Source organism: Lytechinus pictus, chromosome 5 (genome assembly GCF_037042905.1).
Source record: "Lytechinus pictus isolate F3 Inbred chromosome 5, Lp3.0, whole genome shotgun sequence".
NCBI classification, from domain to species: domain Eukaryota; kingdom Metazoa; phylum Echinodermata; class Echinoidea; order Temnopleuroida; family Toxopneustidae; genus Lytechinus; species Lytechinus pictus.
In genome coordinates this window covers 14,112,807-14,126,900 of record NC_087249.1, presented here as the reverse complement: position 1 = coordinate 14,126,900, position 14,094 = coordinate 14,112,807, and the positions used below count along the sequence as shown (strand labels likewise).

Sequence of the window (14,094 nt, the reverse complement as noted above, 5' to 3'; positions counted from 1 at the left end):
TGGCAGGGAAGAAGATACGATGTATCCATCTATGCTAATGATCATAGCGCCTATGGGTCAATAGTTTTTGAGCCGCGCACGCAGCCATTGTAGAGATGCCTCCCGAGACTGCTCGCAAAAAAAGATGGAATTACAGTCGAGCTGAGTAATGCTAGCCTCAGCTCTGTGAACACTCCAGGAAGGCAAAAGACCATAATGGATCATACTGTCTTATTCTTGAAGCATAGGGCTCTGTCTTACGAAGAGTTGCAATTGATTCAAATCCATCTCAACTTGCAATTGATGATATACATTGAATCTAATACAACTCTTTGTAACATTGGCCCTGCTAACTAACGCTCTTCAACATCAAAGATACAACCAGTTATACAATCATCATAATTGCAAGTCTATTTGGATGTTGGAAGAAACTTGCAAGTGTGTTTTCGATCCCTAAATCAATCTGTGTAATAATTTCTTATGTTGTATCATTGAGTTGAGAAATGAAATAAACTTGAACTTGAACTATAAGTTTTGAAATTAATTGCAAATTAGAGGTTGATTGCTAATCTGCTTCTTGACACAGGCAGTGTAATCTGGTTTGCTACAACTTAAATGTATCTTTTGTTTCGAAAATTGAAACAGAACATTTGCAATTGATTGCAACTGTTTTCTTGCAACATCCCCTATATGGCAAACTGTGTTCAAGAGTTTTAATCAATTGCAATTATTAGTCGTATCTGTTTGTGGTGCACCACAGGGGTTCTGTATCACAAAAGTTTGCAATCAATTGCAATCAATAGCAATGACCAATCAGAATCATCAAGAACCAATCAGAATTGATCTTTTGGAGCTCATCAGGGGTCCGTTGCAGAAAGAGTTGCGTTTAAACGAAAGTCAAAAAATCAATCGCAAGTCCCAAATGCGCGCTGTTGATTAGTTGAAAATCAAGTTGCGCATGATTTTTAGAGTTGCGATTGATTGCAACTCTTTCTGCAACGGGCCCCATAAGTGATTGTGGTTGGAATGGTAAAATATCAAGTTGTCAAAATTATTATTCAGCAGTATAGTGCACATTGATGATGCCGATTTATTTCCCCACATTTCAAAATTTATTCTCAGAGAGATACATTTTGAATGTCAATTTGTCTTTGAATTTCAATTAACCCATAGACATGCAGCATGAAAAGGACAATATCGACGACTAGGGTTCCAGGTGATCTAAAACTGAGTTTTGGTACTGCACAATGCAACTTTGACATTCTCTTGGAAAACAGTACATTTCCTACAAAAATGGAAATGTCGTGATCTGAATAAATATAGTGAAATTAAATAAAGCATAGAATATAATAGCAAAATCAGATGAAAATAACAAAGTAATTGATAAGAAAGTTTTGCATCATTTTATCGAATGAAATTTTGTTATAGGCCTATTTCCAGCTACCCCTTTAACTGTGCCCTTCAAATTGGTCATTTCTATTCCCCAGTCCCGCCTGCCCACATTTGTGTATTGATTGGTACACCCTTTCCTGAATGTTATTCTGATTCTCCTGTATGGTTGTCTTGACGCTGACTCGATGATGAAGGAGCCAATCTCTTGTCACGCCGTGTTCAGGCAAGCAAGCAGGGGGGCAAACAAGCATGGCGAAGGTTTACCGCTCTGTTCATTATCTGCTCCAGTGAACGCTCTCCCAACCGGTTTCTGAGACTACATGACGGGAGCCAGTCGTCTGTTTAATGCTGGAATTTTGTGGATGGTTCCCCCTCGTCTGACACCTTAGGCGAAGATTTCTTAATTTAATTTGGAAGGAAAACGTTACTAAAGTTGATTTTCCTTTTATGATTGATTGTTTCATTGAAATTATTCTTTAAAAATCACCATACCGTGTAACAGACTTTCAAAGCCATAAAATAACAAAAAACCATAAAGAGCCATAAAATAAATGAGAATGATAACACATAATGAAAAATAACACAACATACATGTAACATAACATCAATAACATAAGCCTAAAATAAAAAAAGATTACCAATATGTTGGTATAAAATATACTGTATATATATATATGTGGATATAACATAGTTCTCCATATTTTTTTTCTAATTTGCATGTGCATGCAGTCAAATTGTATAACTTTGTTAGGGCTTTTAATGATGCATCTTAAACATCTTAGATTGGGTAAATGTAAAAGTCCTTTTTTTAAATAAAATATGCATTAAAATGGATACAGCCACTCTATTCTAAATGATATTATAATAATAAGTATAAAGGAAAACAAACCTAATCTTTAATTTGCATGTGCTTTTAATGTGTGTTGAACGAAGTAAACATGTATTTTAAAATATAGAGGGAGCGAAAAGCAAATCCCTTTTTAAAAGAAAAGATTTTAATTTTCGACAAAGAGGGTTTTTAAAAAAATGATTAATAAGTGTTGCTAAAAACTTATGTGTGATTGATCATTGCAATAAGTCCTGTGATAGGGATATTTCATGAATGAAGATTTTTGGTGTATGATTTAACATGATTATAGTAATCATCTGTTTGACCTCTACTTGCCCTTTTCACATCGTATACTACTTTGTTTTTATTTTTTTATACAGAACAAGCAGAATCCAGAGCATTGCTCAGTACGTGTCTTGGTTCATCAGAGTCTTGCTGGAGCTATCATCGGCAAAGAAGGATGCAAGATTAAGGAGATGAGGGAGGTACGTATTTCATATACTGAGATCCATTGCTCATGCATGCCCATACTGTGGCATAGAATTCCTGAAGTTATTATTATGTCTCTGTTGAGTCCTTCAAAAACTTTCTGAAAAACCTTTCTATTAACTTCTTGATTCTTTTTGAGCCTAGAGCACTCTACAGAGTTGATTTGGCGCTTTACAAGCAGCACGTATTATTATTGTTATCATGATTATTATTATTATTATTATTAGGGAAAAAATACACGGGTGCTGGAGGCAATTTAGCCCCCAAAAATGTTCAAAGAGCCCTGGAAACAAAAACTATAGAGCTCCGGAAATCCCTATTCATTCAAGTTTATCCAGTGTTGCATATTTAAACAGTAAGTTGTCAAAAGTAGCCACCGAAAATAAAAATATAATTTTTGCCTGATTATTATTACTCTATTTGACTCTTAAAGGGAAAGTAGACTTTGAAAACTAAGTTGGGATTATCAAAGGCAAGACAAATCAGAGAAGCATTAAAAGAGGGTCGGTTAAAATCTATTGAAGAATTTCGAAGATATGAATTTTGGAAGCTTAATTTTGAGACATCACATGCAAGCAGCGCCCTCAGATTACATGTCATGCACAGTCTATAAATTGCTATTCTTTGATGGTTAATGAGCATCTAAGGGAGACAATGGGCAGATGGTGTTTATGGATGAACAGGTTCAATGAGAAAAAAAGCTATTCAAGGAAAACCAAAATTGTGGTCTTAATGAACAGGTGGTCCCCTCTGCAAACAGGTTTAACTCAAGTGTCTATTCAGCAATTCCATGACAAAGGGGGCAACTCTGTTTTTTTTCTTTCAAAATTTACCTTCTTTCCTTGATTTGAGATTCTTTTATATATGCCCTACATGATGCTGAAAGATTTAGAGTCACATAGCGCCCAATTTCTGAAATATAGATGTTTCGAGAGTAAGTAACTCTATATTTCCGCATAAAGCAGTGACGCATTGTCCTCAATTTACAAGGAAACTCTATCCACAGAGTTGCTTCCTTTTTTCCTGGGATGGCAGTATAATGGCCAAGGTTTAATGTTTCCTAGAGATGGTTAGCGCCGAATTTGAATGATTCTTTAACAAGATTCTTGGATCATATTCAGAATAATGTACTGCTTCATCACGATTGCATTTGTATGGAAATGGAAATATACCCAGTACAAAGAATATCAGAACAGGCACGTTAAAGCATTGGGTTTAAAAATTACCCTTTGGGAATAATGCAATTCTATTGTATGGGAGGGGGAGGTTGAACTATCTCAACTATCATTTCATCACCCCCCCCCCACCCACTTAAATAGTGTGATGTCTTTTATATATTCCCATGACAATGAAGCCCGATTAAGAGTGTGTTCATGAGGATTTACAATTATACTGTAGTAACTTTGGCACTAGAGTCATTGGCTCGTATTCTGAAGCCCTGTTAACTCTAGCCATGGCCTATCTCTGTGTTCAAATTATGGGAAGCCAAGCATTTCAAAATTTTATTTACATTATATGTTTCCTTTCTTTAGTTGGCTCTTTCCTCATTTTTTAATGATGAAGAGAACTACATGTACATATGTACTCCAGTAATTATTCCCAGTCAGGTATGAATGATTTTAGTGTCAAATGAGTTAACAAATTGAATCTTGCACTGTTATAGATCGATCTATACCTATCACAATTGGCTATCCATAGTTAAACCACAAAGTTTGAATTAAACCAGAGTTCAGAATCGGGACCACTGTCATGAAAACCTCGATATTGGTTGACTGCAGTGCCCTGCTACCATGGTAGTTACCATAATGCCGCAAATAATTGGTATTTCCGGAATATGCTTTGGGGTGTTTTTCTCAGAATTACGCATGAAATGGCATGAAGATAATTCTATTTAATCTTTCAGCAAATTGGAGCGCACATCAAGGTTTACTCTCGCGTGTGTCCCAATTCGACCGACAGAGTTGTCCAGGTTGGAGGCACACCAGATAAGGTCATTGATGCTTTGAGGGAGCTCCAGAAACTCATCAGCACTGTAAGTCAAATCACAAGCCTCTTAACCATTGTTAGAAATAGTTTTTGAATGAATTAATAAATATTAAGTGTGTCAATGCATGTGTAAAAGATAGAATTTGATTTTTACGTGTTTGTGTCTAAAGTAAAGTGCACTGAGCTAAGCCATTTAGGTATTGCTTGTTTAGCATTATAAGAAGTACGCCGAATAAGTATTGGTAGGGTTTTATCCTTAGTGTTGAAATGAAAGGAGAGATAATGTTTCTGTGATCTTTAATGTAAAATAACCATTTAACAGACCAATTTCAAACTTAAGCAAGGCTGAGATGTTTGGGACAGTTGTGTAATTAAAAAAAAATTTAAAAAAAAAATCACTGCTGCTACTTGTATTTAAATAAATTGTAAATGATAATTTTGGAACAATGTTTAATCTGATTTTTGATTGAAATTCTGTTAGGATAAAGTTAGTATAGGATCTATAGTGAAATTACATGCAAGATTGATGCTTGGCTGGCTAGTAATCCAGCTCAGCCTCTTTTTCCGTAACAATCTAATTTTTGCACACATACTCACATCTAAACAAGTGGATCAGGAGAACAGCTGTGAAACTCCATGCAACAAAGCCAAGTGACTTACATGTACTTTTCTTGAGGTACATTTGATATGTCTGTCTCAGGGCTCAAAACAAAACCAATATGTTCAATAAAAAATATTCTAATGTGCCTTGTATGTATTTTTCCTTTGCTTTCACAGACACCAATCAAGGGCCCTGACCAACCGTATGACCCCTATTGCTTTGAGCCTTTCCTTGCCCTTGACTATGGGGGCTACACCGGCTCCGATAATAAGAAGATGGGAGCTGGAGGAGGAGGAGGAGGGGGTATGGGGCGTAACATGGGCTATAGAGGAGGCCGGTATGGAGGAGGAGGAGGAGGTGGACGTGGTATGGGATTTGACTACTTAGGCGGAGGAGGAGGAGGAGGAGGTGGAGCGTATGGAGGACGAGGGATGTTCGGCCATCCACCGTTGGGTGGTTTAGGGGGAGGAAGGAGAGGAGGAAGGGGCGGAGGAGGCCCAGGAGGAGGAGGAGGCCCGGGAGGAGCACCGAGCGGCGGAGGAGGGAGAATGCCAGAACCGCTGTAAGTCTCTGCGATTAGAACTATCTCTCTATGTTTATCTTTATTTGAGATGTCCGTTATACAATACCCTGTTTGTCATACAGTTATCTTGTCTTTTTCAGACCACAAATTCCATAGAACCAATGAACATGAAATTTGCAAACATTTGTAAAGTGATTAGTCTAACTAAAAAAAATAATTTTGTTGGTTACTCAGTATTTAATGCAAAGGAAGATATATATATTCCTTTTCCAATTTTCACTTTTGTTGGAATAAGGTGAATTAATGTCAATTCATATAAATTGGTATTTCCCATTCATGTTAATATGAAGGGCGAGCTGCTATATTAAAATATAGAAATATGATGAACCTGCCTATCCTTAGGGCCCTCTTTCATAAAAGTAGCATTAAAATGTTCTAAGGTCTACTCTTAGAACTGATAGTTTACCCTCCCCCCCTTCAAAAAAGTATGTTCTTACATTTGACATATAAAGTAGATCGCATACTATGTTTTCATTATTTTGAATATTGATTCATAAAAAAACAAACACCTACTGTATATTTAACCAAAACCTTGTCTTTCACACATAATTGTAGCCCTTGTGAATGCAGTGAAATTAACTAATTGTACTTCTTTTGTTTTCACCTTCTCTTCTTTTTATTCAGTGCACTGGGATTAGGCAATGTAAGTACAAATGCATTTGTTTGTATTTTGAAATAACGTTGAGAAATTGTTAGGTAATTTTGTTCCAGTTATTAATGACAATGTTATCACATAAAAGAGAATTTTCCCTCCATTACAATCTGGTGGAAAGTTGCATAAAGACTTGCAATCAAACGCAACTTGGTGTTTATCCGATCAGAAGCATGGATTTCCGACTTGCATTTAATTTCCTTTAGTTGCATTCAGACGCGACTCTTCTTACAATTGATCACGATAAGAGAGTAGTATCTGATGGGCCGTATGTTATCCATATGCCGCCATTGTCACTTATAGTCAATTTCTGCCATCTTTGATAAAAACAAATTTAAAAGAGAGCGAGAAATGTGCCATTCTGAGTGTTGGTTCTGATCCCTGGATGCCATTTCCATCACTTTCCGATAATACAATAAGATCCCTAGATATGTGTAATTTCCATATTGACATTTACATTTTCACCAAGCCGATATTCTAATACCCTACATACAATTTTGCCCAGGCCAAGAGGAGCCAGGAGATAATAAACTTCCCCTAGGCTCTGTGGAGATTAAAGGCCTATTTTTGAAGATTTGACAGCTTTATTAGCATGCACATGCAGATTACTTTTCTTTTTAGAAATGTGCTCTTAATTCATTTTTGTCTGAAAAGAGAGATGTAGAAGAGTTCACTTTTATAAGGACTAGTTTTTATGCTGTATTTCTGATGAGCATTCAACAAAGACCGATTTGATAATTGATAGCGATGTAAGAAAACATTTTCCACACTTGTGTGTAATCATAATCTACCCAAATGCAAATATATTAAAAATTTGTTGAGACTTTTGCAGTAAAATCATAGCAAAATCCTCAGCTCTTCACAACAGTTTCAAACGGTGAATACTTAAACTTGCAACAGTACACTCTAAACATGTTTATAAATCTTGGAAAAAATTTCACCCATATTTTTTTTATATTTGTATTATTTGCATGTGTTTGCTGATCAAAGTAAAAAACAAAATACACCACTCTTACAAACTCAACCAAGAATCTTCTGTTCAGATTGCTTTTGTTGACATGAGTAGCATTTTCAGTTGTTTAAATTTTCTCCAGATATTTTCTCTTCTCTTTAAAGCCCGTAAACCTAAAGTCTGGTGCACACTACACTATCAAATATGATGTAATTCTTGTAACAAATCACATTTTGCATTAAGTGTGAAAGTTCGATCAGAGCATTCCTGGAGCTGTTGCTATAAGTAAAATAATGAAGTTTGGCATAATGCTAGGATTACTAAATTCAGAGTGCTTTGCTGCAAGCTTAGTGGTCAGATTCATATCCTAATGGGTTTCAAAAGGTCAGAGCTGATGATGTTGTCATTACGATTTGGAATTGAATTTGCTTCTATTCGTTAGAGGGAGGCTCGAAAGAGACTCAAATTTTTTTAGTTCAGTATTCATACCACTATTTGGAACCTCAGTTTGAATGTTATAGGTTGGATTGTTCAAAATATCGAATGATGTAAAATCTTATCGCAAAGGATCATGTAGTTTGCGCTGGGCTTTAATATTTCCTAACCCTATTCCTATCATCCATCTCTCTCTCTCTCTCTATATATATATATATTGGTGGGTGAGTTGCTCCATGGGCATATGAAATGTGGATGGCAAGCCTATGAAGACTGTTTATCTGTGAATACTTTAAGATTGACATCTCGGCCCATAGGTTATTTATACAACCACTCCAGCTCCTCTCGTCTCGATGAGCTCAGGCAAAGTCAAGATGGCTAACTCTACCTATTGCGTTGTCGCAGCTGTTGAGTGGTAGCGAGATACCTCTATCAATTATTCTTTCCTTTTATCATTATAGTCTCACTCTATTCCTGTGCTTTGATATATAGGGAGGAGTTATTACAGTGGTGCTCAAAAGATAATGACCCCTCCCCCACCTCCCCAGAAAATAGACATAATTAAATTCTTTAAGTTCTGCCATATTTTAGATATTTGATTGTGAAGTCAGGTAATAAGGTATTACATTCAATAAAGTTTGTTTCTCTGGGCTTGCCGAGCATTGGTGAGTTATTGTCTACATTCTTCACTCAGCATGAAGGAGTGCATTTTTTTTTTTGGGGGGGGGGGGAGAGGGGGTTCACTAACTTTTGAGCACAACTGTTGTAGTAAAGGTCTAAGATAAGGTAGAGTACCATTGTAATTTTTAACTGTTTCAGGCACAATCCCTTAATATGATTTGATGTGATTTGATGTTTTCTTTTTCTCTTGTTTCTTTTAGAGTGGGAGAACCAGTCTTGAATCATTGGATAGTAAGTAGAAAAAAATATGTATTACTTTTCCTTATTTCTTTCAAATCAAATTGTTTGGAGAAAAATCATTCTCTGCTGAATAGAAATGAATTTCATATTCTAAACCTTGGTTAGTACTCATGAAACTTGAATAAGTGTAAAATATCACCTTATTACATAGGTCAAATGTACACAATAACAGGAAAATAGATTTATTAAAGTTTTAAAGATACATGTATAAATAAACATAATTTATAATAGTCTTCATGTAGGTATAATTTCAAGGCCAATCAGAGTTGCATTTAATGTAAATATAAGAGTTTAAATAGATTGATATGAAAGAACCATGAAGATAAAAATATACCAAAGATGATTATGGACATATTCTACTTTGTCCCAAAACCAACTCTGAATATTGCCTTGGAAATTGCAAAGACGACTTTGAAAAGGAGACTGCATTACAATAGACTGAATGTTATAGAGGCGGTGTTAATTATCTTGCATTGTGTTTTCTTTACTTGTTTAGGTACTGAGAAGACCACTCAAGTAACCATTCCTAAAGATGTAAGTTCTTTCAATTCTTTGACTTTTTATGTGATAAATGTTGCAGTTGTGGTGATGATGGTGGTGATACTACGACTGCTGCTGCTGCTACTCCTACTACTACTGCTACTGTTACTTCTTCTACTACTACTACTCCTACTGCTACTACTATAATTACCATGACTACTTCTACTACTTCTACTACAACTACCTGTACTACCTGTACTACTTCTACTACTACTTCTACTACTACTACTACTACTACTACTACTACTACTACTACTACCACCACCACCACCACCACCACCACCACCACCACCACCACCACCACTACTTCTACTAAACTTCTATTAAAAGACATTTGATTGGTAAAAGCATTGACTGGATTGTTTTACTACATGTACTTACTAATACTAATACTAACAATGATGATAATAGTCCACAGTTGTTGTATAGCACATATCACATTATAATATATTGTCTCTATGCCCTTCCAAAGGCTATGGATATTTTGCACTGGCTTAAGCCTATAGTCCTTTTACAGCAAACTCGCATTTCAAGGAATTGATTCCTGCCAGCAACCTCAACATCTAGAATGCATGCGTCTGCTCAAAGTGTTTTATAATTTGATATAATCCAATGTGTTTGAGAGGGGATCAGTCCCTAGCCCTAGCGTTCATTTCCTTCGGAAATAATTTCAACCATATTGTGCTACCCCCAAATCTGGTGGGAGTAATGAGGACCTGGCAGTTTTTATTCCTTGAAATGCAGAGATGATAGCAGATTCTCTGTAAAATGTAATGCCACATGATTGAAGAGAGTCAGTCTAGGGATTGTTAGGTAACTGTTATTTGGTGTGTATTAAAGCAAGTATATTTGCCATTATAATTTTTTGGCATTCATTGCTTTCTCTTGTTGCTTCTGTCCAGTGTGCTGGAGCCATCATCGGCGCTCGAGGCTGCAGAATTCGCCAGATCCGAACCCAGAGCCGAGCAACGATAAAGATCGAAGACTCCAAGCCCGACTCCAATGAACGCATCATTACCATTACTGGGACGGAAGAACAGATAAGCTATGCTCAGTACTTGCTTCAAGAAAGGTTTGTACATTTTTTTTTTTGCTGCTTAGATATCCTCAGTTTGCAATTCCTTGATGATCTGCGGTCTTACTAGCTTTGTCTCGTGTTAGGTTACTTGGGGGGTGTTTCACAAAGGTTCCAGTGTGACTCTGAGTTGCTCTTAAATTTTCAGTTGCGTGCGGTATGTAACGCATCAGCACATTGGTCAGATCATGCACGCTGGACACGCACTTTCGTGTATCCACCAGTGATATACAGGTTTTAGATAACATGCGCATTCTGGCATTTAAGCAGGACTCTAATCGATTGTTGTAAGAAACCTAGATTTTTTCTCCAAATCAATCATAAGTCTTGCAATGAATTGCAAATTTATGATTGATCGCTGGTAGGTTTCATGTATTAACAAGTATAAATTGATTTAGTTATAATTGATCTATCGCTTGGAAATTTGCAACTGAACTTCGGAATTGATTGCAAATATTTTCTAAGTCACACTGTAACTTCTTGTGAAACCCCTCCCTGTACATGTATGAATTACGTATATGCGTATGGACTAGTGAAGACAAGTGGATGTTCTACAGCCAAGGAGACTGCTTCTGGCCCTATGGAAGACTAGTGATTTTGTTGTTGTGAATGTCAAAGAACTAACAAAAAATCACTGTCGGCCACTGGGGACAGGGGTGTATCATCGGATTATTCCTCGGAGTAAGAAACCACCTCATCGAACCTTGTATCAAAAGATTTGTTGTGTACTGCCCCGATTTTATTTGAAGTGTATGTTTATTCAGAATATATCTGTTACCTTTACATGTTGCTATGTGCTGCCCAGATTTCATTTGAAGTACATGTTTATTCAGAATCTATCTGTAACCTTTACATGTTGTTATGTACTGCCCAGATTTTATTTGAAGTACATGTTTATTCAGAATCTATCTGTAACCTTTACATGTTGTTATGTACTGCCCAGATTTTATTTGTAGTTCATGTTTATTCAGAAACTATCTGTTACCTAACATGTAGCCCGTCTGATGTTGTGAACATTTAACAATGTAAACGACATTTGACTATTGGCTATTTAAATTTGATGAAACTACATGTACATGTATAAAGACAATTATATATCCATTGCTATTAAAAGACTTTGTGTGAAAATTTCAAGTTATGACATTATTTCTGATTAATTACTGTCCTCTCTTGGTGATCTGTATTTTTTAATAAAAGCCCTTTAAAAGGGAAGTTCACCCTGACAAAAAGTTTATTGTAAAAATAGCAGAAAAAATTATAAAAATATTGCCGAAGATCTGAGAAAAATCACTCAAAGAATAAAAAAGTTATTACAATTTCAATTATTTGATTTAGGACATCATATGCGAGCAGCTTTCCTTCATATCAAATGGTAAAAAATCAATAAAATGTCATTTTTTTAAAAAATTGAAAATGGTTTTCACTGTACCTTCAGTATATCACGAGACAAATCATTTCACACCCGTTCCTAAAACGAAAACAAAAATAAGTCATTACAAACCATTAAACAATTGAAATTTAGGCATTTTATATTACATAACATATGGGGCAGCTGCTCGTTTATGACGTCACAAATCCAAAACTTAAAATTCTAATGACTTTCTTAATTTTTAATTGATTGTCCTCAAACCTTCACCACCAATATTTTTCATTATTTTTCTGCTATTTTACAAAACACTTTTCTTCAGGGTGAACTTCCCCTTTAAACATTAATCTTATGGTTATATCTGTTGTGTATTTAGGCTAAATATATTTTTAAACTTTCATATTATTCCATGGTTTAATAGTGGTTTTAAATACCAAGAAAAATTAATATGCAGAAAAGTTGGGGACCTAATCTTTGCCCAGACTTTCTAATTTAGATGCTTTTAATATTAATTTTACCTTTTTAAATCAGATTGTAAGTTACATATTTCCCACATGAATTTCATGATTTCATTTTTAATGACAATGAAGTTCCTTTTAATATCAAAACTTAAAACGGGCCCAATTTATATTCCCTGCTGGCCTTGTAATATTGTTATTCCAAAACAAATAAGTCTCTAAATAAGACAAAAACATGTTAAGAAGTCTTCATAACAAATTCATTATATCTTAAATAATATGAGCACTATTATTAAAAATCACTCCTTTTTTCATTTTTTAAGAAAGAAATAGGTCTATAGAAATAATGGAATCATAGATATCGCAATGTCATATTTTAACACACACGTTCCACATAAGAAGACATGTAACAAACCTGCCAAAAGTACCAATAAGTTGCAAAATCATTATATCCTAGTGTAAACGGCCAACATATGGAAGACGGATTTCATTTTTTAGTTTCATATTGGCAATACTAATTATGCTCAAAGCAATATATTCTCAATATTTTTCATAGTTTTGCTAAATGGTTCTGTAAAGTGGGAAAGGATGGAGGAATATAATTGTTACACATCTGTACCTCAAACATTAACATTACTTCAACTAATTACAATTTGTGTTTCTGGTCTAATTAAATGTGTATCAATGGTACATTTCTATTGGTACAATGTATGTGAATGAAATTCAGTATCATCCAATTTTGTATCACCTGCATTGCAGAGCGATACTATAGGCGCCGCTTTTCCGATGGCGGCGGCGTCGTCAACATTGAAATCTTAACTAAGGTTAAGTTTTTGAAATGTCATCATAACTTAGAAGGAAGTATATGGGCCTAGTTCATAAAACTTGGACATAAGGGTAATCAAGTATTACTGAATTTCCTGTTTGAGTTTCAGGTCACATGACCAAGGTCAAAGGTCACTTAGGGTCAATAAACTTATACCATGTTGGGGGAATCAATATCGAAATCTTAACCAAGGTTAAGTTTTTGAAATGTTGCCATAACTTGGAAATTATATGGACCTAGTTCATGAAACTTAGACATAAGGGTAATAGTGTATCACTGAACATCCTGCCTGAGTTTCAGGTCACATGACGAAGGTCAAAGGTCACTTAGGGTCAATGAACTTTGATGTTGTGGGTATTTGTGGAATTGTCATCATAACTTTAAAAGTTTATGGATATAGTTCATCAAGTTCTAGTTCTAGAAACTTGGACATAGAGTAACCATGTATCCCTCAATATCCTGTGCGCGTTTCAGGTCACATGACCAAAATCAAAGGTCATTTAAGGTGAATGAACTTTGGCTGTGTTGGGGGTATTTGGTGAATTGACATCATAACTTAAAGTTTATGGATCTACACATGTAGTTCATGAAACATAGACATAAGGGTAATCAAGTATGTTTTGCACATGTCTTAGGTCACATGATCATGGTCAAAGGTCATGTTGGGTAAATGGACATAGTATTTTATAATCATATAGTGTTTTCTTTGTGAATAATTACCGGTATGCAATAGCCGTTTTCAAAGTTAGCACTGCTGCTATATAGAATCGCTTAATGCAGGCGAGACTGCCAGAGGCATTCCTCTTGCTAGTGTTTTATACTATATTTGTGACTGTTCTTATTCGCCCCATCGATCGGGTGAATATAGGAATTTTTAAAAATTGTTCTACTATCATTACCTACTAATATCTTTTACTTTGTATTATTACTAAGTATTATACCCATCCTGAAAGGGTATTTTCTCTCTAACAATGCATGACTGCAATGAATGAATCAACGTTTCATTAACA

General features: G+C 35.4%; 1 protein-coding gene across 3 annotated transcripts in view; it reads left to right on the top strand.

The window, feature by feature from the left end:
* Positions 1-14,094, top strand: part of LOC129262385 (heterogeneous nuclear ribonucleoprotein K-like) — a 30,762-nt gene that overhangs the window by 14,282 nt on the left and 2,386 nt on the right. For all 3 annotated transcript variants that reach the window (XM_054900495.2, XM_054900496.2, XM_054900494.2), the window contains 7 exons: positions 2,581-2,685; positions 4,593-4,721; positions 5,453-5,838; positions 6,484-6,502; positions 8,780-8,810; positions 9,316-9,353; positions 10,262-10,431. In XM_054900495.2, coding sequence (XP_054756470.2) covers positions 2,581-2,685; positions 4,593-4,721; positions 5,453-5,838; positions 6,484-6,502; positions 8,780-8,810; positions 9,316-9,353; positions 10,262-10,431 — 878 coding nt within the window. The remainder of the gene's footprint in view (positions 1-2,580; positions 2,686-4,592; positions 4,722-5,452; positions 5,839-6,483; positions 6,503-8,779; positions 8,811-9,315; positions 9,354-10,261; positions 10,432-14,094) is intronic.